Raw genomic sequence first — 27,143 nt, 5'->3', positions numbered from 1 at the left:
TATTTCCTTGACTGTGACTCCAGTGAGGTTGACTGGAACCAAGTATGGCTGCGGAGGCGGAGGCTGCGGTGCGTGCACCGTCATGGTGTCTCGCTATCAACCGGCCACCAAAACCATCATGTATCCTTTATCTTAAACCACGTGGACCTGGAGAAACCCCACGCAGACACAGGGAGAACATGCAAACTCTGGTCAAAGCAAGATTCAAACTAAGAACCTTGCTGGGAGGTGATAGCACTAGTTATGGACATGTCTATAAATCATTAGTTCAAGGTTTAACCAGAGAGCAAAAACATCTCAAGTCTCACTATCTCAAGCCAACAACTCATTTTTTCATTATATTGTCACTTTGTTCTCTGGACTCGTGCAAACACATATACACTAATTATAGTAATAATAAAATAAAGCACTATGAAAAAAATGGGGACCCCACTCACCCCGTGCCCTGGATCCAGGCCACATTTGTAAGTGAAATAATATTTTAAAAATAAAATTTAATGGCTCTCCTACAATCTGTAACTATGTCCCCTCATTGAATAATGCTAAAGAAAACTGAGCCCATAGTTAAATCCAGTTTCTCGCCCCTGCACACATGTCAGATGCACCAGCACAGTTTTCCCTCATGTAATCGTCAGACATTACTCAGCGAACGCCTGCCTCCTGCCGCTGTGTCAGCTCCATGGAGCCGCAGTCACCACGGTGGAGGGCATCGGCAGCACCAAGACCAGGATCCACCCAGTACAGGTCAGAGCTGGATCATGCTTCCTCATTGTTGTTTGCTACTTAAACGTGAATAAATCTTTGAATACATTCCCTCATCTGTGAAAATGCTTTAAATATTTGTGCAGACATAGGTTTGAAAACGGCTGGTGTTGTGTTTATAGGAGCGAATAGCGAAGGCTCATGGCTCCCAGTGTGGCTTCTGCACTCCGGGGATGGTGATGTCCATGTACGCTCTGCTGAGGAACAAACCTCAGCCCTCCATGGACGACATCACTCAGGCTCTGGCTGGTTCGTTTGCTTTGTTGTGTCTCATTAATCAAACCAGTGAGAAGCAGCGATGAACACTCGATGGCTTCAGCGAAATGAGAAAACTAGGATAACCGTTTGTTGTCAATGCCAACAAGGTAAACGCACATATATCTGAAACACCTCGTCACTGTGTGTTGTTGCTATTCAGGCAATTTGTGTCGGTGCACTGGATATCGCCCCATTGTTGATGGCTGCCGGACCTTCTGTCAGGTACAAAGCTCAGTGCCCCGTCAACTGCCTCTGACATAACTCATGAAATGCTGAGATGCATGATAATGTCGTGTCACAGTTTTATCATTTCACATCACTGTATCTTACTCTGTCAGTACGACGTGTTCTTTTCACAGTGCCAGAGTTTCAGATCTGATTGGAAAGTAAAATAAAATATGATGTGAAACTGTGTTTTTACTTCTATGCAAAATGAATCATTCATTCTCTTTTTATCATCATTATTCTTATTATTCTTATTTGTTATGCGTTTTGTCTTATTTTCGGCTCATCAGTCATTTGTGAAGCACTGCTCTACTAATAAAGTTTGATTGAATGGATGAATAAACAGGAAACCAACTGCTGTCAAGCCAATGGAGCCGGAAACTGTTGCCTCAACGCAGAGAAAGATACTGATGAGCCAGAGCAGGTGAGTTCATTCTTTTCTTTTTTCTTTTCTCTTTCACTTCCAAACTTATGATCTATCGCTTTCTGCTCAATTATATTTTCTCCATAATTTCTTTGTGATTCTAATTCTTGTAGATTTAACCCAACTCGTCCTTTTCTTTGCCTTTTTTTTTTTTACTTAATGTAACTTATTTTTAAATCAACCTGATCAGATTTCAACATATATTTCATTTCTGCCTCTTCATGTCGAGGAAAAGCCACAGCTGTTTGATAAGGAAGCGTTTGTGCCGCTGGACCCGACACAGGAGCTGATTTTCCCTCCTGAGCTGATCGTGAGTTTACAGATATAGTTTCACACAGGGTGTCAGCACTTTAAGAGAAGAGGCTAATTTAATTTCCCATTTCTTAAAAAAACAACTTTACACTAATGTTGTGTAAATACAATAATGGCGGTATAAGAATGTCCCTCTCTCCAAAGCTGATGGCGGAGGCGTCGAACCCACAGACACTCACCTTTCACGGGGAGAGGATGACCTGCGTGTTCCCTGCCTCTCTGGAGGAGCTGGTGCAGTTGAAGAGGAGCAGCCCCAAAGCTCCGCTGCTCATGGGAAACACCAACTTAGGTGAACGTCGGAAAGACACATCATGCTTTTCAATTTGATGTTTGCGCTTTGTCTGTTGCATCAATTTACCACCACAGGCTGAACACACATGAATAAATGACTTCCCCGTTACTATTTCTAACTCAAATCTATAACTAAGCCGATGAGGCTTAGTTATAGATTTGAAAACACAAATCACATGAACTTCATACTGTGATTTTTCAGTTGTGCCAAACAGAGGGACAAAATAATCAACTGGTACAATTCAGTCATTTTCTAAAACAATATTCATCTCTAAATATATATTCTGAGAGCGACAATAAGTAATAAACCTTTAGTAATAAAGTGATTTGAATCTAAAAGCACTGTTTACAGGTAGAATTACAAAAAGAGTTGAATTATCGACCCATTCATGACCTTGAGCACGCGCGATGATGAGCCAATGCACTGTCGCAGAAGTCTAATGTGAGGCAACATGAATGTTCACGGTTTGATGGAGGCCAAAGTCGCAGGCAAATAGCAGCAGCTGGAGTCTAACTGTGCTCCAACGTCTTATGTGTTTCTTGTGATGAGTAGAAATATATTGCACTTTGAAGACAGACTGAAAAAATAATCTCACAGGTTAAGACGAGAACCACCGATGAGTGTCATGCAAAGAATGATTCCTTTTTCTAGAGCCCGAGCATTAAGGATTTTTGACTTACTTACTTTTCATTCCTGAGACGTCCCCTGGCTAAGTCTAGCTCTAGTTTATTCACAGAATTATTCTGGGCTTATGGATAATTGCTGAATGTGAGCTCTGATAATGTTGTGAAAAATAAGTGATTTAAACTTTATTTTCTCTGCTTTACGTTAAAGGTCCAGATATAAAGTTCAAGGGTGTCGTGCATCCGCTGATAATATCCCCGACCAGAGTGACGGAGCTGTTCGAGGTCACTCAGACGCCACAGGGTGGGTAACCTCACTCTGTTGTCTCCATGTTTTTGAGAATTTCTCACACAGACTGTAACTGTGCTTTACAAATGATCTCAGTGTTTTTAGTGTCTACCAGTGATTTGTCTCATGAAACTCTCCAGAAATGTAAGAAACTGTTTAATCATCACTCTCGTGTTTTCTGCAGGTGTTTGGTTGGGAGCAGGTTGCAGTCTGTCCGAGGTCCGCTCTCTTCTAGAGAAGCTGCTTCCTCAGTTTCCAGAGGAGAAGACCGAACTCTTCACAGCCATGATCCAGCAGCTGGGGAACCTGGGAAGCCAACAGATCCGTAACGTCGCTGTAGGTCTACTTCAGTCTTACACTGCTGATGTATATTCAGTCAGAGATGCACCTATGCCTGTTTCTCTTTTCCCTTCCTTCCTCCATCTTTTCTTTCTGTGTGACTTCCCTTTCTTCTCCTTTGGTTTTAAAGGATTTGAATCAATACATTTTCTGTCTGTTAATTGTTGTTTTCTTATTTAGACTCTCGGAGGCAACATCATGAGCGCGTACCCTAATTCAGACCTGAACCCAGTTTTGGCTGCGGGGAACTGCAAACTGAGCGTAATTTCCAGCGGTGAGGATTTATTGAGACATTAGAAAACCTGTGACGCCTTTTAGAACTCAGATGTCAAAAAAAAAAAGTTGAATCCTGATTTACAAGCAGTTTCTTAATCCACCAGGAGGAAGACGGGAGGTTTCTCTGCATCAGGACTTCTTTGTTAGCTTTGGGAAAACCGCTCTGAAACCTGAAGACATCGTTCTCTCTGTTTTCATTCCCTTTTCCAGAAAGGTACAAAAACTTGTCCGTTTGCATTTTTGTCTTCGCTCCGATGCCCTTAAACATACGTAAAAGTGTGATGTAATGTCCTGTTTGTCCTGCAGGGGGAGTTTGTTCGAGCTTTTCGTCAGGCTCCCAGGAAGGAGAGCTCCTTTGCCACTGTGACAACAGGGATGAGGGTGTTTTTCTCTGAGGGATCTCGAGTGGTACAGGACGTCAGTATTTATTTTGGAGGAATGGGATCGACCACAGTGAGTGCTGCCAAAACCTGCGCAGCTCTCATCAAGAGGTCAGTGTGAAATGTATTGCTCAATGTGGGATAATCAATATTTTTAGAAGTGGATTGAAGAAACTAGAAAATTCAGTTTCATTCTTGTTGAACCCTCTAACTCTTGGTGCATGTGTGAGACATGAAGCACTTTCAACACAGCTGAAAATTAAAAACACCAACAATGAAAAACCTTTCAGGGTTTCCCTTGTCTTTCCCTCAGGCCATGGGACGATGACGTCCTCAGCCAGGCCTATGACGTCCTCCTGGATGAGTTGGTTCTCCCTCCCTCGACTCCAGGAGGGAAAGTTGAGTTTCGGCGGTCACTGACTCTCAGCTTCCTCTTCAAGTTTAACCTGGAGATCCTCCAGAAGCTCAGAGAAATGGTATATCTTCAATGCAACATGGTGAATACTGCTGAAGCAAGCGACTGAGAAGAGTTTTTACCTTTTACAGAATGTGATCACAGATCAGCTTCCTGAGAAGATGCAACCTTTACCCAGAGAGATCCAACCCAGCCGGCAGGAGTTTCAGGTCCGAACATAATGTATCTCTACATCTTAAAAAATAAGAGTTAGATTGTGAGATAAAGCTGACGGCTTCCTCATCTCCTCCTCCAGCATGTGCCAAAGGACCAGAACAACCAGGATCCAGTGGGCCGTCCCATAATGCATCGCTCTGCCATCAGCCAGGCCACCGGTGAAGCCGTGTACTGCGACGACATTCCCAGAACAGATGGGGAACTCTTCCTGGCTCTGGTCACTAGCTCTCGAGCACACGCTAAAATCATGCAAGTGTCGATTTGGGTTGTTTCCTGTCACGTAGTCACTGGCTCCTTCAAATCTCCTCATCCTTTTTTAAATGTGTCTTTTGTCCACCAGGGGGATCGATGTGAGCGAGGCTCTGCGGCATCCTGGTGTCATCGATGTCATCACAGCCAAAGATATTCCTGGGAAGAAAGTCCGTACGTTTTTGGGATATCATGAGGAGCTCCTCGCTGAGACTGAGGTAAAGCATATATGTTTGTGTGTTTTTGTTTTTTAGCTGTTCATTTTTAGTTATTTCTATATAATATTTGGCTGAGATGCCAAAACAGGCAAAAATATCAAGAAACATGTAATGAAATGTATATTTTGGGTCAAAAAGTACTTTGTGTTACCAATAATATACCCAATACAAATTATTAGATATTAATTATATAGGTATATGATAAATAGTAATACATATGATAACGAAGATATTGAAAAATTTAATTAAATAATTAAAATACTGACATGTAAACATTGATGCATGACTAAACAGTATTTTACTAAATATTGCAAATGTATTATTTCAAATAATTTTGTTGGATATGCATCATTAACGTGTCAATACATTAAAATTTCTTTATGGAACAGTCCTTCAGGTTCAACACCTCTGGGGTTGTGATCACCTTGTTTAATATCAGCCAACAGTGGTTTTATCTCCACCGATGTGTGTCTTCAGGTGTCGTGCATCGGTCAGATGTTGTGTGCAGTTGTCGCTGATACGAGGGTGCACGCCAGACGAGGTGCAGCAGCCGTGAAGATCAGCTACGAAGATCTGCCGGATCCCGTGTTCACCACAGAGGTCTATTCATGAGAGAAATGTTCTCCGTGACCATGTCTGATACAGAAGCCTGATATATTTGTGCCTTTTAATACTTTGGAATTTGAAATAATGTTTGAGTTGAAACACTGCTTAGCTGCAACTTTTTATGGTCAAAATGAAAGAACCACATTAGGTCTTGTGTCTTTTCGGAATAAATTCACCCTTTAATCAATTAGACATGTTTCTGATCTCAGTATTGATGATTTAATTTCCTCGTGGTGTTTGTCCTCTTCCACTGCGACAGGAAGCCATTGAAAAATCCTCTTTCTTTGAGCCACAGAGGATGATCAAGATTGGAAATGTAACAGAGGCCTTTAAAAGTGTTGATAATGTTTATGAAGGTAAATTTCTCTTTGCATCAGTTTCTGTACATAAATTATGAGGAAAAGTTAAGACTGACTGTCTTTGTAACTGTTTTCCTCAGGCGAGGTTCGACTGGGCGGCCAGGAGCATTTCTACATGGAGACTCAGAGCATGCTGGTGGTTCCTGTTGGCGAGGAGACGGAGATCAACGCTTACGTCTCCACACAGTGGCCGACTTTAACTCAGGTGCACCGAGACGCCTGGACACTGGCTGTTGTCTTTCTTAAAGAACAGATCTGATCCAAAATGCATTTTAGAGACTGCTTAATAAAATGACAGTCAGAGCTGAAAGGCTTTCTTTCTGTCTTATTTTCCTGACTGCAGGATGCGATAGCTGAGACACTGGGCATCCCATCAAACCGAGTCACCTGTCACGTCAAAAGGATAGGCGGAGCATTCGGAGGGAAGGTCACTAAAACCGCCATCTTGGCTTGTATCACCTCTGTGGCTGCATGGAAGTAGGTGGACTGAATTTTCTGGGTATTATTTGACCTTACAAGCCAGAATGAGAATTTGAAAAAATTGAAATGAACTCAAATCATATAAAGGTTGGAAGTTGTGATGGTTGGTGTTTTCAATCTTTCGTCCAGGACCAATCGCGCAGTCCGGTGTGTTTTGGAGCGAGGTGAGGACATGCTGATCTCGGGAGCTCGTCATCCTGTCCTGGGAAAGTACAAGGTACAACGACACTCTAGATTTTCAGGTTCGTAAAATTGTTGTTTGAGTCCAATTTGAGGCTGTTTCTCTGGAAGTGATGCAAAGATAGTTCTGACGGCAATTCTGGATACTTCCAGTTGTTTCATTGTTCCTGCGCTTTGTGTCTCACACATGCACCAAGACTCAGAGAACAGGAGTCTGGAATAAAGACTAATGAGAAGTGAAATGAAAATAAGATTCAGATATGATCTGACTGTTGGGGAAGTTGTGGTTTAATCTCAGCATAGATTCAAATAAACCCTGACGGTTGCTTGCTGCTTGTTTCAGGTTGGTTTCATGAATGATGGAAGGATCATGGCGGCAGACATCCAGTACTACGCCAATGCTGGGAACACTGTCGATGAATCTGTTCTGGTTGGTGAAAGAGATTTTTTACTTTCATGGCGCTCAGAGTTTTCAACCACAAAAACGTAAAAATGCTCTCATTGATTTTCTTCCTTCTGCAGGTAATTGAGAAGATTCTGCTTCACATGGATAATGCATACAACATCCCCAACCTGCGAGGCCGCGGCGCCGCCTGCAGGACCAACCTGCCCTCCAACACTGCCTTCAGGGGCTTCGGCGTGCCCCAGAGCGTCATGGTTGTGGAGAACATGGTCAACGACGTGGCTGCGTTGCTGGGACGCCCTGCTGACCAGGTCATATTCTGAAGATTGATGCAATTTTATCTTGCACAGGTTGATATGGGGACGCTGGAAGTCAGTTAGCGTTAGGGACTGCAGAATAAAACCTGATAAAATAAACTCATATTAAACGCAGTGCTGCCGCAAAGAGATTTTTATATTAATTTGAAAGGACAACAATATTTTATAGAACATTTACACAACAGGCAGAAAACTTGACTTAGAGAAAAAATATCTATCCCACTGTTGCCACCACTGAAATCCTTTCAGGTCACGCCTAATATTATCTACATCACATTCTACTTTTGTGCATCAGATACATACACTGAATACTCCGATATAAAATCAAATACTATGAAAACTATAAAATGCTACTCTCAAAATGATACTTTAGGAAATAAAATCATTTTAACTTGCAGTTACAGCCAATTGCCAGTAGGTGATGTTGCAGCCCTTCTCAGAACTTCTACCTCCAGCGTTCTTAGGTTCATATCTTATTTTTTAAGTTTTTACATTTTCCAACAGATTCGGGAGACCAACATGTACAAGGGGGTGTCAGTCACCCACTACAAGTTTGAGTTCAGCCCAGAGAATATGCTGCGCTGCTGGGAGGAATGTAAGGCCAAGTCTGACTACAGCGCCCGCCGCCGAGCCGTCGACCAGTTTAACCAACAGAGCCGCTGGAAGAAGAGGGGCATGTCCATCATCCCCATTAAATTTGGCATCGCGTTTGGGGAGAGCTTCTTAAATCAGGTCTCTGAGATTCAGCTTTAAATTTTTATCAGAGATGCATCCACCAGGTTAACTTGTCCTTTACAACATTTTTTTTACTCTTTGTGAGAATATTGCTACACGAATATGAAGACATTTTTTCTGTGTGTTTGTGTAAAAGGCAGCTGCTCTGGTCCACATCTATAAAGACGGCTCTGTTCTGGTAACTCATGGTGGGACGGAGATGGGTCAGGGAATCCACACTAAAATGCAGCAGGTACAATAGCCATCTGTAACAATGGGGATTTTTTTTTTTTTTTCATTTTCCACATTTTACATTTCCAAAAATCGTATTATCTTATAAGCTCACAGTCTGTGTCCTGTGTGCTGTAAGGTTGCCAGCCGGGAGCTTCACATCCCGCCCTCTAAGATTCACATTAGTGAAACCAGCACCAACACTGTTCCCAACACCTGCCCCTCTGGTGCTTCCTTTGGCACAGACGCCAATGGCATGGCGGTCAAGGTAACGTCCAGGTCCTGCGTTGAGATATTCTGCATCGCTGCTGAATTGAGACTCATATGGAAAGGACACATTGGCAATGATAAAAAAACATTTGTACGAATCTTTTTCAAATTATTTTGTTCAGGATGCCTGCCAGACTCTGTACCGGCGACTGGAGCCAGTCAGGCAGAAGAACCCCAAAGGATCATGGGAGAGTTGGGTAAGCTTGCTCCTGAAGGATCAAATGGAAAAATGTAGCACTTCATCAAACACCTGCCATAGAGACATGAATCTATTTCTTTTTGTCTCTCAGGTCCAGGCAGCATTTTTCGAGAGAATCAGTTTGTCAGCCACTGGATTCTACAGGTGAGACACTGAACCAATAAACAGTGAACTTATTCAGACCTGGCGTTACCATGCTTCTACCTGAAGACGCTTGGTATGAGGGATGACGGATTCTTGTTGTCCTCAGAGGTCTGGACCTTTACATGGACTGGGACAAGATGGAGGGTCAGCCTTACGCTTACTTCACGTTCGGGGCGTGTTGCTGCGAGGTGGAGCTGGACTGCCTCACTGGAGACTTCAGGGTCAAACGCACAGCTTTAACCTTTCAAACATCGTAATTGGAATGTTTGGGTTTAAAGACGAGGCTGAAAGAATTGTATTATTTGCATCTTGTAGACTTTGAGGACGGACATTGTGGTCGACATCGGCAGGAGTGTGAACCCTTCTGTGGACATCGGACAGGTGAGACTAGATTGATGGATTTCCTTGTAGAGCAATGGACGCATTTAATTTTACACTTTGCTGTAGAAAGTCTGGTGATCATTTATTTTACGATCATTTATGTACCAACATTTCCTTATAATTTCACTCATCTGAATATGTTCTAGTATTAATTCGTTTTGTAAATTATGGTTCCATTTAGAGTCAAATAGACGATAAAGCAGGATCAGTGTGTAAGAATTAGGTGAAAGGGATCTATTGAGAGAAAGTGAATGAAAAAGAATCCTAGTGATGTTTTCACTCGTGTGTAATCATCTGAATTGTAAGTTGTTTTCTATAATGAGCACCACGTCCCTTCTCCCCCATACGTTCGTCCCTCTCTCAGATTGAAGGAGCGTTCATGCAGGGTTTGGGTCTCTACACTCTGGAGGAGTTGAAGTTTTCTCCCTCCGGGCTCCTGTACACTCGCGGCCCTTCCCAGTATAAGATCCCTGCAGTGTGCGACGTGCCGCTTCGCTTCAACGTCTATCTGCTGTCAGACTCCCAGAATCCCCATGCCATCTACTCCTCAAAGGTGTCTTTTGTTTACTTTGTTCTCTCTTTTTTTTAGCCCTTTTTCTCTTAATACTAATATTCATTAATAATTGCAATGGCCGGTAACAGTCACATTGTCACTGTTTTTGCTTCACAAGTAAATTTACAGATGGTCTTTTGTCCCTGCAGGGTATCGGAGAACCCGTCCTCTTCCTGGGCAGCTCAGTATTCTTCGCCATCAAGGACGCCGTCGCCGCCGCCCGCTCAGAGTCCGGTCTCAGTGGCCCATTTTCCCTGGACAGCCCAGCGACAGCAGAGAGGGCCTGTCTAGCCTGTGCCTCCCCGTTCACTCAGAAGGTAACGATAATGAAATGCTGGTGTTCTCACTCTGGTTTTAAAAGCGACCACTGCTTTACACAAGTTAAATTTAAAACTTAATAAAACCTTTCTGTTTTCTGCTAAAATGAACTTAACTCCAAACTTGGATGTAAACACACTAAAACTGAAAATATACTTCCCAAGACTTTCAACAGTATTCATTATGTCAATCCACTTATCGTTGTATTTCCCCATGTTCATGTTGGGGCTGGTTAGAATGGCGTTAGTTTAAAGACTAAATTTAACCAGAACCTGAAGGAAATAAAATTTTCTCCACAACCTTACCGAGTGAAGGTAAAAAATGCATGAAACTGCATTGGTATTTTACCTGAAACTATTACCTCATTATTCATTTGAATACGTTGTTTTTTATTCTGAAGAGGAATCTAAATGAAACTACAGTTCAGAGGTAGACATACAATTTCAACTTCAAATAAAAGAAATACATGATATCACTTCATAGTTATTTTTTAATTACATTAAATAGAAAAGTGAACTTTTAGCGTTTAAAAATGACAGCCATACATTTGCCATTTATTTTGTTATTTTATTTTATATTGTTTGTTGTTTTATTTTTTGTTTCCAGATTGCAGCCGACAAACCAGGATCTTTCAAACCGTGGGCCTTAAACATCTAAAACTGGAACTGAGATATTTCTTTTGTGATCAAAGTACATGAACTAAATGTAACCTATAAAAATTATCTGATATAGTTTCATTTTTAATACCAAATAAGGGATTTTAAAATTTTCTACCAATTAACTTGTAGTAGATTTTAAAGTACAAATCAATGTTTTTGCTCATGCATCAGAATAAATAATTATATATTCAACACAATATAATAAACCAGTGTTTGAACTGTTCTCATTCAGCAGCAAGACATAACCACATGAGAATATCTTTAGTACTAAAGGTGCCACAGTAGAGTAGAGTCCATCGTCATCTGTAAACTAACCCTGACTCTTCTCCTTGTGGACCGAGGACGATCACACCTGAATGCACCACGGAGTCGCAGTCCCATTCGTCTGAGATGAGGCCTGCGAGAGCGACAGGATGTGCTGTTAATCATCAGAGGTCGTTAAAATGCTACAGGAAACAGTGAAATTCTGCACTGTTAGCAAAGGAGAAGAAGATTATGTTTCCACCCCTGTCCATTTGTTTAGTTGTGACAGTGAACTGTGAAGACCGACATGTTTGAACAGGTGTAATAAAGTTTGGGGTTGGCCTGATCATTTATTTTTTAGCTTTAGCTTCATGTTTGACATCAGTTCACCTGTTCAAACATCCCAAGTCTGACTTGGTTTAAAAATAAGCTCCCAGTCCTAATCAAGCTGTTACCATTTCAGTGAACTGGTCCTGACAGGCCATGCGGATCTTCTCAGCTGTAGCTGGGGAGCTCAGAGGAAATGTGTCACCCAGTCCCTTCTCTTTGCGAGCCTCTGCGATGGCTGCTTTGATGGCGAAGAAAAGAGTGGAGCCGAAGAAGACTGGAGGCTCACCTATACCCTGGGACAACAAGACGCACAACAGGTTCACAAAAAAGTGATTGTATTCATAAAAAAGTCTCCTTTCGGTTTGTCATGAGTGTGTGGCTAGCCAGTGTTACCTTGGACAGGTAGATGGCGTGAGGGTTTTCAGAGTCAGTGAGCAGATGAACGTTGAACTCAGCTGGGACGTCACAGAGCGCTGGCACCTTGTACTGAGATGGTCCTCTGGTCATCAGGACTCCGTCTGGGGAGAACTGCAGCTCCTCGATGGTGTACAGGCCGACGCCCTGGACGAAACCTCCCTCCACCTGGTAAACGTCACACACACTGATGTGATTTATCCAGAAACACATTAATACAGGTCTATTCTGTGACAGGATGTGTCACTGTGGTTTAACATTATGAGATAGAAAAATGAAGCTAATTTCCCAGAGAATAATCCATGCTTTCTAAAAAAAAAAAAAAAGTAGGAATGGAGGAGAAGGAGGATGGAGTACCTGTCCAATGTCCAAAGCAGGATTGATGCTTTTCCCAACATCCATCACAATGTCAGTCCGAATGTTCTGCAACAAACAAAACAAAATGCAGCTGTGCGACAACAACAAAACAAAAAAGCCCAAATACGGTTCCTCTAGTGTACTGCCACTGTCTTTTTACACACACTGATCTGAATTATTAATTTGTTTTCTTCCCGAAGTAAGTTATTCAAAATGAAAATTAGGAATTCAAAAATTAAGAATGAAGCATGGTAAAAAAGTAATAATAAGTAATAGTAAAAAGTGGATTTACCTTGTGATCCCCAGTGAGACAGTCGATCTCCACTTCAGAGCAACAGGCACCGTAGGTGAAGTAATAGTACGCTTGACCTTCACCTTTCTCCCAGTCCACGTTGGTGGCAGGTCCCCTGTAACACACAGACACACGCATAGTCAGTGCTCTTCAATGTTAATAAGCAAGTTTGATTTCATGTGCCCAAATCAGATCTTAATAAATACTTTACTCACATAAAAAATCCAGTTGCAGATAAACTGATCTTCTGGAAGAAAGCATCACTGACCTGCAAGAAGGTAAATTCATTTCAGCTTTCTTTCGCACATTCTCATTTTCAATTACGTCTATAAAAGCAGTTGTGGATTTTACCCATTGCTTCCATGTGTTTTGGGGATTCTCCTTCATGAGTGGTTTCAGGCGTCTCATTAGCTTCTCACAAGCGTCCTGGGAAAAAAAAATAATCAAAGATATGATTGTGATTAAAGAGAACTTGGAAGATAAATCTAAACTGAAATTTCCACATTCCACTGCTCTGTCACTGAAACCATTTCTTAAATATAAGCAGGTACCTTGACGGCCATGCCCACAGAGTCGGTGCCAAACGAGGCAGCTGATGGTGCTGCATTGGGGACGTTTCCTGTACACGTCTCTTTGATGAAGATGGAAGACATGGGGACCTTGAGGACACGGCTCGCTATCTGGAACGTAAGGGAAGAATGTAGTTGATCAAGTTTCATGTTCAACTTAAAGAACACAGACGACTGGAAGAATTTGAAAAGATTAAATCTCACCTGTATGGCCTTGGTGTTGATGCCCTGACCCATCTCGGTCCCTCCGTGTGTCACCAGCACTGAGCCGTCTTTGAAGATGTTCACCAGTGCTGCACCCTGGGAAACACAAGTGAATGAAAGCCTGAGTGCATGTGCACAGATAGAGTAAAGATAAATAAATAGTCTAGATAGATATTATAGGTCATAAACCCTTCCTCCTCATGTTCCTGAATTTAAATTTTTATATTTTAATGCTGTAAAATAGGATGAAATGCCAGGATTGACAGCTGAGAAGACTCATAATTTAGTCGAGCATGTTTATTGGCAGAACATCAATATTGTGGCTCCACTTATTTTGCAGATTCCGGCTCGAATTATGTCAAAAGTGCCAGATGGTGAAACCAGTATCCAAGATATTTTGGCTTTATTTTCATACAATTGGAGGTAGTGGAGACATGTCGTCCATCTTTATTTGCAGGCGATGATACTGAGTTAAAAATGTTAAAGATGATTTTTACCCTCAGAACTGCTAGAATTCCCCACAGGCTTTAAAAGCAAATGTTGAACAACTCAACGACCCCGGTCCTCACTTGATTATAGAAGCCTTTGGAGAAGCCAACACCAAATTTCTGCGGCACAGCAGCGATGCCTCTCTTCTTCCAGCGGTTGGAGGAGTTAAAGAGTCGGATCGCTCCGAGCCGATCCTCATAGTCGGCCCTCTCCAGACACTCATTCCAGCAGCGAACCATGTTGGTGGGGCAGAACAGCTGCTTGTAGTGTGTGTAGCTCTGCTCCTCCCTGTACATGTTTATGTCTCTGACCTGGAGCGGGAAATCATTTACTCATTTATCAGAGAGGTTTTAATCTACTATACTAAAATGAGATTATAGAAACACAAGTATGAACTTGGACAAACTAAACACCTTTTGAGTTTTTATGACAACTGAAGGCTGCCACAGGATCTCTGTTTGGAAGGAGAGGATGAGGTGAGGGGTATTCAGCTGCAACATACAACTTCACCACTAGATGTCACTAAATTATGTAGAATAAATGTCAGTTCACCAATTATAAATGATTTTCTGCACAAAAAAAATTATTGTTAAAAAATGTACACCAAGAGCTTCAGTGACTCTAAACTCTGGCAAATCAACATCCTTCAATAACCGATTTCTCTCTATTGATTAAAACCACTTTAGGACATCCCATGGCTACATCCCGGTGACCTCTGACCTTTTCAGGGGGCAGGCCGCAGCGGACTGCCACCTCGTGCAGGACGCTCTCGATCACCATGAGTCCCTGAGGCCCACCGAAGCCCCGGAAGGCCGTGTAGGACGGCAGGTAGGTCTTGCACACCACACCCCGACCTCGCAGGTTGGGGATTTTGTAGCCGTTGTCCATGTGGAGGATGGCTTTGTCCATAATCTGAAACAGAAAGGGTAACAGCATGAAAACCCCAACATTTTGAGTTTCAGTTCAATAAAAGTAGATTGGATTGATGTTTTGGGTCAGACAGTGTCTTTTGACTTTTTATTTAAATTTAACACAGTGAAGTGATTCACACGCTGTCCATGTTTCTGTTAACTCACAAATGATGACTCATCCAGTGTGCATCCTCCATTGCTGTAGTAAATGATGTCGGCGGCTATGATCGTGCCGACGCTATTGTATCCAACCTGGAGATGGAACAGGACAGTGCATGATTAGTGCTAACCATAGCCTGCACTAGGACTGACTTGTGATTGGTCGAGCATTTGCATCAGGGGGATATAAAGGGGCTACATCCCATAATCGCCATTGTTCAGACTCTGGCTCCAAATGATGTCAAAAGATAATATGGCTTCATTTTTGTACAGTGGACACGTTTCATCCATCTTTATACACAGTCGATAGTTCATACCAAATAAACCACCAAATTAATATTGTAATCCACTGGTTCCACAAATGTTTTTGTTGAATAGTCTTCAAAACCTTCGAGCAAGGTTTAAAAAGGAAATAAATCTCCACAGCAAACATCCACACTAAAATTTTCATTCTCATTTGTTTTTCAGCAGTGCAAAAAAGGTGCTCTTATTTTTCTCCTTATTCATTTTTATCGTTTCACTTAAAATAACTCTTGTATTATGATTTGTACCTTATACTTCCCGAGGAATGGGTGTCTGCCGCCAGTGATCAACATGTCATCACCTCGTTCCAGGCAGCAGCGCACGGCCCTCCCAGTCCTGGAGAGGTTAAAAATCCCATTTCACAAATTACAGAAATCTACTGACTGTTGTGGCCTCTAGGTTTTTTACTCTAAGACTGTCTCTTCTGCTCATTCACGAGTCCAGTCCGGCTGTTTGATTTTCTCACTTGTGTGCTGCGACTGCAGTGATGGCAGAGAGGGACGCGATTTTCATTACTTTTCCTCCGAACCCTCCGCCCAGCCTCTTCACGTGGCAGGTGATCTTGTTGGACTCGATGCCCAGCGCCATGCCGACCAGCTCCTGGTGCAAGACACAAAACCACTCAGTAAGTTATAGAGCGTCATTCCTAAAAAGAAAAGGAGATTTCGTTTTTCTTTCTTTCGACCTGAGTGAAGGCAGCGTGCTGAGTTGACGCAAACAAATCCATTTCATTATTCTCTCCTCTGGGAACAGCGATCAGTCCCTGAGTCTCCATGTAGAAGTGCTCCTGCCCGCCCATATAGATCTCATCTGCACATAACACCACATATTAAACTTCAAATAGCAAGAAGACGTGTTTAGAGATTTTCCTGCGAAGATGTTTTACCCTCCAGAATATGTTCAGCTGTCTTTAACGCTTCGTCCACGTCCCCTCTCTCCACCTCCCTCTTGGGCTCAAAGTAAGACTTGTGCTTTATGGCATCCTGGAGAATAAAATAGGGCAAACTGAGTTCAAATTAAGCCTCTTTAGTCCCCTCAAAAACATTAAGAAAATAATAGAGTAGCCTACCTCAATGGTGAAGAAGACGGGCTGCAGGTCCTGATAGGTGATCAGGACCTTCTGAGCTGCTCTTCTGGCCTGTTCCCTGCTCTCTGCCACCACGGCACAGATGATCTGACCCACACAAAACACCTGCAGACATTTTTAAATACACAAATCTGTTATTACAAACACAATAATACAACATGCCTACTTGACTATTGGCTTATATTTTCTGTTATCCTAATTTTTCATCATGACTTATTATTTTAAATGTAAACATGTTTGTCATTATTTATTGATAAATAAATGATTAACTGACCATTGCAATTGGTGAAGATAGATCAAACTATTGATTTGAGTTCAAATCAATTTAGGTTTAACAGAAGGCAAAATTTAGAGAAGAAAATATATGTAAAGCATTTGTATCTCTTATAATTGTGTGGTTTTAAAAATATTCTCTCTGGACATGTGAGTGTGATGAGTAGTTTTCAGCACCTCCTCTGAGGCGAAAAGTTCCTCTGGGTTGTTGAACCAGAGTCTGCAGTTCGACCCAGGAACGTCTCCAGCCGAGACTACAGTGACCACACCGGGCATTTCCAGGGCCACAGACAGGTCCACGTTACTGGTTCATTAAGAGACATAACTCAATGAGACAAAGGTAAGTAAGTTAAGTGATACTTTTTGTCTGATGGTTTAAAGCCTAAGGATTGTAGTCCTTGAACATGACCACCAGAGAACAGCATATCTCCCATCATCTGAGAATTAAAACTGCGACCCCCAAGAGAATGATACTAACATTATTTTAGCGTGCGCTCTGGTGCTTGTCACCATGAAGATAAAGAGCTCTCCTTTGACTGGTGGCAGGTCATCATAGTACTTGGCTTCACCCGTGGCTTGCTGGAAAGCAGACTGATGCATGCTGGGACGCCCCACGGGATCAGCAGAGGACTGGGCCCCTGACACAAGCTGTGGATGAGGAGGAGGGACAAAATGGGAATGATCTGGCAGCTGATTCGTTTGATCTGATAAATGTGTGCCACAGAGGAGGCTTTGTTCGACTCTGTTCAGCATCAGCATCACTGTAGGTTCTCTTTCATTCTTTCTGGGAACTAAATCAGGTAAATGTGATGAATCTTACAATTTCTCATGCAAAAGAATATGAGAGGTGCCAAAGCGTTAAATTTTAAGGCTTAAAAATACTTTGCATCATGATTGACCACCTAAAAAATGGCAGTAAATTGATCACTGAATCATGTTAAAATTGAAAATCACATAAATTAGATCATATACACAAAATATAGATCCTAAGTCTAAGACCTGGTGTGATTGGTGCACATGGTGGATATTGCATCTTTGGTGCCTGCCTATTTAAGACTAAGCAAATCAGAGGGCTTTACATAGAAATAAGAAGGATAGAAATGACAATGTAGCTGAACTGCAATCGTCCAAATTATAAACTTGAAGTTTGAAGTTCTGATTTCAACAAAATTAGAGGGTGAGGGAATTGTAAGATGTTGCATAATATGTGACCGTAGAACGTCATGAGAATTTTCTCTGGTTTTCTGAAAGCGTCAACCAGCCGAAAAATTATCTGGTTGCTGTAAAAATCACTCCCACTGGAAAATCAGTGCACAGTTTTCCTTGATAAATTATTGAATTAGATAAACCAGTAACACAGGCCCAGTATCATTCACTCTCATGCAGCACAAGTTTTGAGCGCTACAATCCAACCTGGTAGGACTGTTGACCCTGTGGGACTTCGTTCTTGAAGGGCTTGAGTGCGCTGAGATACTCCAGGGGAAGATCAACGTCTGAAACACCCTAAAAAGTAGTTTTGAAATGATCAGGTGTTATGTTTAATAAAAATGATTTAGACAAATATTTGGTTAGTTACAGATTCCTCACCCTCTCTCTCATCTCCAGGACAACTTGCATGTAAAACTTGAAGAAGAAGCTGAAGACGAGGCTCTTACGATACTCCCCCCTCCCTCCGTGGATTGATGAAGAAACGTCCACGTCTTCCTTTAGGAAGTGGCAGGCCTCAGTGAGAAGATTTTCACCCCACGGCCTGGAGGACACCAGAGTTTGTTCAGTTACAACCCTGAATAGCATTTGCAGCAAAATTTAAAAATGCCTCCTTTTGGAGTGAATCATTTCAGATTCCGTTTGGGTTTGTTTTGGCTGCTGCTGTCCGTCTCACTAACTGCATTGCAAACATACCGTCCAACGAGCTGCTGGCACGTCTGTCTCGGTTTGACTAGAGTTGATCCAACACCGCCGTAGTAGATGTTGAGGGACTCCACGATGTCGCTTCCCTCCCTAATGACCACCTTCATTCCAGCATTCACGAAGGAGAAGGCAAACTCTCTTCTCTGGGCCTGTCGGTAACTGGCCACAAACTCCCACTGAGGAGAGTCACAGTGTCACAAGCCAAGTGTTTCCTTCTCGCTGTAGATCTATGTATCATTTCTATGTCTATTACAAACACCTTTATTCATTTTTCTCTTCAGACATCAAACTTCTGCTAAAATGCACCAAATTGATTTTTTTGCCGTTTTAGCTTAATAATTACAAGTCGAGTCTCTTTTATTACAGTGGAGCTATTTTTCCAAGCAAATACTGGTTTCACTTGAACTCAACTCATATTTATAAAGGAAGCTGCGGCATCACCGAGAAGAAATCCATCCCTGTGACCATTGTTAGTCACAAGCTACAAGAATGAACGTGATAAATAATTTTTTCTTACAAAGGTCAGGTTATAATGTTTGTTGTCTATCTAGTAGAAAATCAATCCATAAGTCAGGGTTTGCAGGATAATTGATGGTCATGACTAATGACATAATCATGTAAAAGCGGAAAAGTGGAAATTTTCCCCGTCAGCAGACTGTTCTGCTTTTGCTCTACTCATGTGGTTTGCTCAGAATATGGAGTATGTGAGGTGTTAAAAGCAGCACGTCTCACAGGTTTGGAGTAGGGGATGTTGATGGACAGCAGGACTTCATTGGGCCTCAGGGCTGTTTTCCCAAAGTCAGTGAAGAGCTTTTCATTCAAGGAAAGCTCCCTCGTCCCATCTCAAGATAAACACATAAGAAAACATTGAAGACTTCCTGAGTTATCAAGACCAGGCCTGGGTTACATACATCTGCAACTGCTGATTTATGCTGATTAGTGGTGTGATACATCCATTAGTCACACAGATTTATCATCTTCTTTTAATTTGTTATGGTTCATCAAATGTTTATTTTAGCGCCTTACATAATTATCTGATACAACACGCTCATGGATTATAGAAGAAATACGAAAACAAATATCAGGATGGATGATCTGTCTCCACTTCCTCTGATTGTAAAAAAATATAGCTACGTTTTCCCAAATACAGGCGGCGCCATTTTTGATTAATAGTCTATGGTACAAAACCTTTTAAAAGCCCCTCTACCTTTGGAGATGATGTGCAGCGTGCAGTCCACAGCTGCCGAAACACTGCCAAGGTCATATGTGGGATTTGCACTGAGGAGATTCCCACCGATTGTCTGCAAAGACAAATGTATTATTATTATTCTAGTTAGTTATGACATGAGTTTCTTTGCCTTGTGGAATTTTTAACCTCACCAACAACACATCAACAAATGTAGGCTTTCTTTCTTCCCCAGTGTTTTGGATTCCCTTCCCTCTCCCTCTGCTACCAATGAGTTGGTCACTCTCTTTATCATTTCCTGTTCTGATACACTGAACTATCGAGCCCCCCTAGAATCCAATATACACTGGTGGCACCCCATTGCTCAATGATTCCATCTGTGCCTTGAGATGAACCAAGGAGAGCAGAGGACAAATGGCTTAAAGACAAACCTGACATATTTAGATATTGTTTAAAAATCTATGAAAGTTCAAATCAGCCAAATCCCAATTTTTTTTCCAAACTGATTGATAATACTGCTCACAGATCTAAAGCTACTGCTTGGTTGGCCCCTGTGTTGTTCTCTCATACGATTCCTACCTCTTGTGCATCTGACATTTACCATCACACCTCTGTAGTTTTCACTACAATCCCTCCACTTATTCTGGCCAAAGTTGTCCCTTAAAGTATGAGACCCTCAATAACTAAAGGCCTATCTCAAAGCTTCCATTTATTTCTACAATCTTAGAAAAATTGTTTCTCCCTGGTCTCCTTTAACTGGAACTCTCTTTCTATCTTTGACAAGTTCCAGTCAGGAATCGAGCCCACACCACACAGAGTAAGCTCTGTTTGCGTTACAAAAAGACATCCTTCTCTGTGTTGATAGTTCTTGGATGACTTTCGTTTCGCTCGACCTTATCACAGCTTTCAACACTATTGACTACTATAATGGTTTGCCTCACATTTAACAGAGGCACTCTATATCATCTGCTCCCATTACTGCGGTATCCCTCAATGTTGTGCTGGCTCCCATTTAAACACTTATTATTGGTCTGCAAACCTCTCACTGGCCTTGCCCCTCACTATATCACTGATGTCCTGATCCCCTATTCTGCCCCGCAGGTCAATAGGTCTTCCTCTTCCCCCTCACACTTACTCATTTCAATCTCTGTGTCTCATTTAAATAATAGAAGAGAATGAACTCTTCTCTTTTGCCTTAAGCTCTGGAATAACCACCTGTTCCACATTAGGTCTTGTCCTATTACTGATAATTTAAAACCTAATTTAAAATCTAGAAAAACCTTTGTAATCATGCTTCCAACAAAGACTGATTCTGTCTTGTGACTCTGTTTATGCCTTTTTCTTATCTCATTTATTTTTCCCTATTTTCTTTCTTTCATGGCATCTTTCTCTTGCCACTACTTGCAGTATTTTTCCTTTGCCATGTTTAAAAGCACTTTGGCTTAGCTTACGTTGTTTTTAATGTGTCTTATCTGACTTATATCAGCTTTGATACTTCTCACACATTCCAGAAAGTTCTCTATATTTGCATGGTGTATCATTCGTTGGATAATTTTGGTGATAAAGTCAAGTCATTAGCCTTTACAAGTAAACTAATTAATTTCTTTTGTGCAGCAGATTTTATATCGGCAACCTACTGCCATGTTGCGTATCTGTTTTCCTGCCAGACACTGGAGAGTCTGCAGCATGGCCCGGTATCCTCTGGTCCTCGCCTCCTCCATCTCCACCACGGCCTTCTCCAGTTCCTCCTTCAATGTGCTGAGGCTGCAGGCGGCTCCAACTGTCAGACCTGCCCGACAGGTGAGGACATAGACGTGGTCATTTATTTATATTGATTTTGAGCAAGCCAGCGGGTTATTCGTGTATACTGTGTATTAGGGCCATAGTGTCCTTTTCTTGATGCATTGTTTCTGAAGCTGTAGCTCAGACTAAAAATTATCAAATATTTAAATATAATGAAAATGAAAGTCATGACTCACAACAGGTTTTATGGTGTGTAAGTCAATAATAACTTAGTAGTTGATATTTTCTATCCGGATATAATGTAGATATTTGGATACATTTTGAATAAACTAAAAAAAATTAACTTCAACCCACCATTTTCACCCCACGTCACAGCTCTGAGCTCAGGAATCCTTCCGACGTAGACAACCAGAGGAGGAAGGTTTCCTTTTAGAAGCATCTTTGGCCCTGGCAAGAGAAAATTATAATGACAGTAATGTATGTAAGACCACCATGAATCTCATCCACTCTGCAATCATATGGTTATCATTTAGCATTATTTAGGGAAAATATGAGCATACAAGTGAAGGGAAGTAGGAAGTTCCCCTCGAAAGGTCAGTTTATCTTTACCAATGGTTGTGTTGCCACCAGTCAGTGGAGCTGAGGGATGTTCGGCTTTCAGCTCCATGAGGTGGGACAGCTCAGAGGGAGCCACCAGATTCACTCTCTGTCCTTGGAAATAAAGAGCGTCCCCACTGCGTTTCTTCTCCATAATCTACAACAGAACCAGTTGACAAGTCTTTTATTCTGTTCATTTCCCTCTAAAGTTTATGAGGTTTTTTGTGTTCAAATAAAAAAAGACTGACCAGCAGCTCTGGAGGGAAGATAAGATCCTGAGAAGGATCTAAAGGTAAAAAATTGTCCATCGGGAAAAGTTCTTCAGAAATCTGACAAAGGCATGAAAGAATAACAGTCACATACAATATAGTTCAATTTCAATATACAGATAAATCATGCGCTGCCACACACAAAAGTGTTTTTAATGTTTGGACATACATCACTTTCCTCGCTGTTAATGTTTTTACTGCTGTTCATTCCATTTTCCATACAGCATTTTCCTCCTCCTCCATTTTGGCAGCAGGCTGAGGTCTGCTGAAAATATTACAGTTTGTTTCAGTGTTGTGATGTTTTTGGCACCACATGGAAAATTGATCAGACACGATGAACCTACCTCACTTTCACAAAAAGTCTTAAATCCATCAAGAATTGGCCTGTAGCCTGTGCAGCGGCAAATGTTCCCTAGAAAATAGAAAACAAAAACGCTAAAAATTAGCTTGAGATGTTCTCAAACCCAAAAAATACATATATAATTAGAAAGATGCCAAAAATCCCTATATATCGACTGTCTTCACACAACCCTGCACATCATGTTCCACATAATATACACACATCTTAGATCTAACATTATTAACATAAAATGAGAATACTCACATTCCTTGGATTATACATGCGACAGTACTTGAGTAAAAGTAAAGTAGTAGTAGTAAATGAAATCTGATGATTATGTGTCTATCTGTAAAATCTATTATTAATGCAAATTAAAGCTCAAACAACACAACATATATAATCAAATAAATTCTTTATTTATTCCACGCTTATTGATGTTGATTTTATGATCTTGTCATTCACATTTAATTGAAATTTTTTAACCTCCAAGAGCTTCCCTGATGTCGTCCATGGAGGGCTGAGGTTTGTTCCTCAGCAAGGTGTACATGGACATCACCATCCCCGGAGTGCAGAAGCCACACTGAGACCCATGAGCCTTCGCAATTCGCTCCTGCAGGTCAGAAAGGATTACACCGATCAGGTGAGACTCTTCACAGTTGATGGGAAATAGGTTACAGTAGATCAGTGGTGGATTAGAGAGAGTTACCTGAACAGGGTGGAGTTTGGTCTTGGTGCTGCCGATGCCTTCGACGGTCACCACAGCAGCACCGTGCAGGGTGACGATCTGCTGCAGGCAGGCGTTCACAGTACAGTGTCTGCATGGTTTAAAGGTCACGGATGCAGAACTTTTGAAGTCTAAAATGACATATAGGTCAAATCACAGTTACATGTGCACTAAAACCTTTTTGAAGACACTTCAAAAGGAAGGAAGGTCAGAGGTTATTAATGAGCAGGTTCATCTCGTTATCAAAGAACCAAAGAAGGATACACAACTCTTTCCTGGTGGCAGCTGTATCTGGACACCATGACAGTGCAGGCTCCACACCCTCCGCTCCCACAGCCATACTTGGTCCCTGTCAGACCAGCTGGTGGACAAGACAAGACATAAAACCCAAGACACAGTTATTAAATAATGTTTGAATAATAAGTCTTGAGATTTACGTCACATTTGTGGCAAATAGAGTAGCATAATATAAATACATTAAAATTTTACATGTGATATTATACGATATTTCCATGTGATTGCTGTTTTTAGGTTGACTGTTAAAGGAGAAACCCTTGAGGGTATTTTTTTCTAATTTGGCACAAACATTCAATTGTAATTCTCATTTTTAATGAAATAATAATTAAATATTTCTCTCCTAATTTATTTCTCAATCTTGTTTTACTCTGTGGTTTTAAGATGAAGTGGTTTTTAACCAAATTTTGAAAAGGGTGAAGAATAGAATCCACCTTTTCTCCTCAGAAAGCTGAGCAGCACCTCCTCTGGATCTGCATTCTTCTCGACCACCTGGCAGAAAGGAAAGGAAAGAAGGTAAAGCAAAGGTCAATTAGAGACAAAGAAAAACAGTCAAGAGAGAAACAGAAGATGTTCATTTCAAATAAAACCTGTAAATAAGCTAATGAAAATAAAATGTTGCCATGCCAGTGTGAGGAGTAAAGCAAATGGTAAAAATGAGAAGAAGAATTTAAATAAAATGGGTCGAAATTGGAAGGAACCGTAATAGAGGAGCTTTGTGAGCATAAGCCCCCTATCAGGTGACTTCATGCATATACAGTACATTCATGTATGTATATTTGGAAGGACTTGTAAACACTGGCTCATGAGAGTCAGCAGACACTCACGAGCCAGTGTCTGCAATCAAATGTAGCCTTTTAATAATAATAATAAGATTTTTGTTTCTTGTTTTTTTATCTTTTTTATTCGGTCATTAAAACATTATATATTGTAAAGTCAACAGTCTATGTGTAAACTAAAAAGGCACAGGCAGATGCAAGATGCTCATGCCTGTCTTGCATTTATATTACATTTTTTTAAACAGAAAACACAACCAAACAAATTATTCACACTTGTAACCCTCAGAGACCATTTTTTGAAAACAAATAATATTCATTTGTCCTATATCTAACCCAACAATTGAAACACATTTCCTTTTGATATAATAGAGTCATTTACTTCTTTAATAATGTCCATGTCAACAGAATATATAGGATTTGGCTGCAACACTGAAACTCCAGGAGTGTTTTGTGGACTCAAACACTTTGCCCACCCCTCCATCGACATGGTGGTGAGATGATAATTTTCAGGGAACTATCCGTTCAAGCTCAGCTACAGGGAATGTCTTCAGATTTGGTTAAAATGTTCACTTGGGCTTAAAGATGAACTGATTAGGCTTTGGTGCCTGAAGGTCAAAGGTCAAGGTCACAGTGACCTCACATAGCACATTTATGCTTGTGAATTTGGCACACATGCTCACTAAGACTCACTGATTAAATGATTCGGTTTGAGTCATTTCTTCAAATTTTTCTCAGTTGTCTCAAAGATGATGTGATTAAATTTCAGTAGTTAAAAAGTAAGGTCAGTGATCTTGTTTCTGAAAAAAAAAGTTATGTAGGAAGAAGCTGCGCTGTTTGGTCTAGTTTAGTAAAATCAGGTTTTCACCCATGGTTAATATGCCATGTCTGTTTCAAACATGCAGCCTCATCATAAATTTATCTCAGAGCACTGACGCAGTTCTTGTAACTTCACAAAAAAGCATCGGAAGATGCTTTTCTGTAGGGATTCTTGAACAAGTTTAACAGCTGTTCGTTGCTACTTTTCTAACAGAACTTCTTATATCCAAACTTTTTTCTGCACAGCAGTGAATCAAAGTTAAACTCAAAAGGCTTTGAGATAAGTAAGACTGCAAACTAGAGCACACACAGAGACAGTCAATTCACACATGAATAAAAATCTAAAAATACACAAATGACAATGTTAGAAAGAGTTGAAGCAGGCAGGGATTAGTGTGCAATCCGACACCCCAAAGCCACATAGCAAAGGTAAAAAAATGTTTATTATTAAAATGCCTAATTAAACAATCAATTCACTGATTAGAGCAATATGTAATCCATGGAATAAATAGTTCAAGGATGATGAACGCTCTCACCTTTTTTCCATTGACAAAGAAGATCAGCTCACTTGGTGAAGACATGCTGATGAGTTTGAATGTTAAGCTCTGTGTTGTCAGGTCTTCATGTACTGAATCCGATCGCCTCACGTCACATGTCATCCCTTGGGCTGAAAAATTTAAACGGTTCCATTTCCCATAGCCTGAAAGCAGCATAGTTTCTGTTTCTTTATTGTTATTATTTACTATCTCCTTAAAGTCAAGATCATATCTTAAATATCTTGTTTTGCTTGACCTCCCAATTATATTGCATGTATGTTATACAACAGAGAAAAGCATCAAACCTTGCATTCAACAAACTGAAACTAGAGCATGGGAATTGTCAATATTGTGGTCAATGCATTTCCTGTTGATCAACTCATAGATTATTTCAACTATCCTTTGAAATTTGACGCGGGCAGATGATGGCTAATCCATGAAGTTTCATCCCCCAGGCCATAAGACTTAAACTCCTCCAATCTGTCATAATTCATCTCTCTGCACCATAAAATATTTGCACTATTTTTGTATTTTTATTTTTTATTTTTATATTCTATTTAATGTTTTATATTTTTATATTATATTTTTATATTTTGTTTTAATTTTTTATTTTGAATGTTTTTCTGCTGATTTTTCCAATTTCTCTGGGATTCATCATACTCCACGGCCAGACATGGCAGTTTAAATGAAAGGTATTGTATACAGAATATAATGATGGAATGTGACTACTTATCGTAAGTCATAGAGAGAGAGAGCCAGAGAGACATGTGTGATTGTGTGTATTCCTATTTATTATTACTGATTAAGTGAGTTAGCGTCAGAGTTTGTCCTTTTAAGCCTTAAGTGCAAAACACAAGTCGAAACTGAATGAATGTCAAATGTGTGTGGAGATCTCTGACCACTGTCATTGTAATAACAGTATATAAAACTTTTTAAATAAAAGTTCATACTTGACTGATTGATGAAAAAGCAGCCATAGATAGATAGATAGACATACTGTATTCATCCCCGCGGGGAAATTCTTGTGTTCCAGCAGTACAGACGTGCACTAAGTACAAGAGTTGTTTCCGTTGTTGTTGTTCTTGTGATAAACCCAGTGAATAACAGAGGGGGCCACTGTCCCTGTGTGAAGGCATTTAACAATTGCGTGAGTGTGAGGGCAATGCAATAAATTGTCACGTAAGTTAGTCAGAGATGTTCCTCTTTATTCAACTTAAAATGTTTA

At 40.9% G+C, this 27,143-nt stretch overlaps 2 protein-coding genes across 7 annotated transcripts in view; one reads left to right on the top strand and one right to left on the bottom strand.

The window, feature by feature from the left end:
• Positions 1-11,934, top strand: part of aox6 (aldehyde oxidase 6) — a 25,819-nt gene extending 13,885 nt beyond the window's left edge. For 2 of the 6 annotated variants that reach the window (XM_069521366.1, XM_069521371.1), the window contains 33 exons: positions 24-120; positions 636-744; positions 885-1,011; positions 1,181-1,242; positions 1,592-1,671; positions 1,895-1,979; positions 2,126-2,270; positions 3,108-3,200; positions 3,370-3,521; positions 3,705-3,798; positions 3,905-4,014; positions 4,107-4,291; positions 4,494-4,656; positions 4,727-4,804; positions 4,891-5,060; positions 5,152-5,278; positions 5,756-5,878; positions 6,144-6,240; positions 6,324-6,448; positions 6,587-6,720; positions 6,853-6,940; positions 7,247-7,333; positions 7,426-7,617; positions 8,128-8,355; positions 8,495-8,590; positions 8,708-8,836; positions 8,961-9,035; positions 9,129-9,181; positions 9,288-9,402; positions 9,497-9,562; positions 9,927-10,115; positions 10,265-10,432; positions 11,040-11,308. In XM_069521366.1, the coding sequence (XP_069377467.1) occupies positions 24-120; positions 636-744; positions 885-1,011; positions 1,181-1,242; positions 1,592-1,671; positions 1,895-1,979; positions 2,126-2,270; positions 3,108-3,200; positions 3,370-3,521; positions 3,705-3,798; positions 3,905-4,014; positions 4,107-4,291; positions 4,494-4,656; positions 4,727-4,804; positions 4,891-5,060; positions 5,152-5,278; positions 5,756-5,878; positions 6,144-6,240; positions 6,324-6,448; positions 6,587-6,720; positions 6,853-6,940; positions 7,247-7,333; positions 7,426-7,617; positions 8,128-8,355; positions 8,495-8,590; positions 8,708-8,836; positions 8,961-9,035; positions 9,129-9,181; positions 9,288-9,402; positions 9,497-9,562; positions 9,927-10,115; positions 10,265-10,432; positions 11,040-11,090 (3,893 nt within the window). In that variant the 3' untranslated portion in view covers positions 11,091-11,308. Of the gene's footprint in view, positions 1-23; positions 121-635; positions 745-884; positions 1,012-1,180; positions 1,243-1,591; positions 1,672-1,894; positions 1,980-2,125; positions 2,271-3,107; positions 3,201-3,369; positions 3,522-3,704; positions 3,799-3,904; positions 4,015-4,106; positions 4,292-4,493; positions 4,657-4,726; positions 4,805-4,890; positions 5,061-5,151; positions 5,279-5,755; positions 5,879-6,143; positions 6,241-6,323; positions 6,449-6,586; positions 6,721-6,852; positions 6,941-7,246; positions 7,334-7,425; positions 7,618-8,127; positions 8,356-8,494; positions 8,591-8,707; positions 8,837-8,960; positions 9,036-9,128; positions 9,182-9,287; positions 9,403-9,496; positions 9,563-9,926; positions 10,116-10,264; positions 10,433-11,039; positions 11,309-11,798 lie in introns of those variants that run through there. The other 4 variants (XM_069521370.1, XM_069521369.1, XM_069521368.1 and 1 more) reach the window with 4 other exon arrangements.
• aox5 (aldehyde oxidase 5) lies at positions 11,352-27,143 on the bottom strand. The gene is made up of 35 exons (XM_069521365.1): positions 25,919-27,143; positions 24,222-24,279; positions 23,758-23,854; positions 23,476-23,584; positions 23,253-23,379; positions 22,774-22,841; positions 22,599-22,694; positions 22,409-22,489; positions 22,173-22,317; positions 21,918-22,010; positions 21,458-21,609; positions 19,842-19,935; positions 19,367-19,476; positions 18,626-18,810; positions 18,311-18,473; positions 18,137-18,226; positions 17,202-17,371; positions 16,901-17,027; positions 16,433-16,555; positions 16,250-16,346; positions 16,049-16,173; positions 15,830-15,963; positions 15,612-15,699; positions 15,067-15,153; positions 14,711-14,902; positions 14,071-14,301; positions 13,502-13,597; positions 13,280-13,408; positions 13,080-13,154; positions 12,944-12,996; positions 12,729-12,843; positions 12,437-12,502; positions 12,059-12,247; positions 11,791-11,958; positions 11,352-11,489 (listed from the first exon to the last, which is right to left on the bottom strand). Exons 1-35 carry the CDS (start codon positions 26,093-26,095, stop codon positions 11,439-11,441), a joined length of 4,161 nt encoding a protein of 1,386 aa, XP_069377466.1. The 5' UTR covers positions 26,096-27,143; the 3' UTR covers positions 11,352-11,438.

Source organism: Paralichthys olivaceus, chromosome 24, assembly GCF_024713975.1.
Source record: "Paralichthys olivaceus isolate ysfri-2021 chromosome 24, ASM2471397v2, whole genome shotgun sequence".
Lineage (NCBI taxonomy): Eukaryota > Metazoa > Chordata > Actinopteri > Pleuronectiformes > Paralichthyidae > Paralichthys > Paralichthys olivaceus.
The sequence above is the reverse complement of the archived record's forward strand: the minus strand, read 5'-3'. Positions and strand labels throughout refer to the sequence as shown.

What these genes read in the sequence shown, in the direction of transcription:
- aox5 (XM_069521365.1), bottom strand. Translation starts at nt 26,095, where the DNA reads ATGCTGCTTTCAGGCTATGGGAAATGGAACCGTTTAAATTTTTCAGCC. An exon ending in AACTTTTCGCCTCAGAGGAG is followed by an intron (nt 16,556 to 16,900) that starts GTGCTGAAAACT and finishes AAATGTCTGCAG; the next exon opens with GTGTTTTGTGTGGGTCAGAT. An exon ending in CATTCCTCGGGAAGTATAAG is followed by an intron (nt 15,154 to 15,611) that starts GTACAAATCATA and finishes TTCCATCTCCAG; the next exon opens with GTTGGATACAATAGCGTCGG.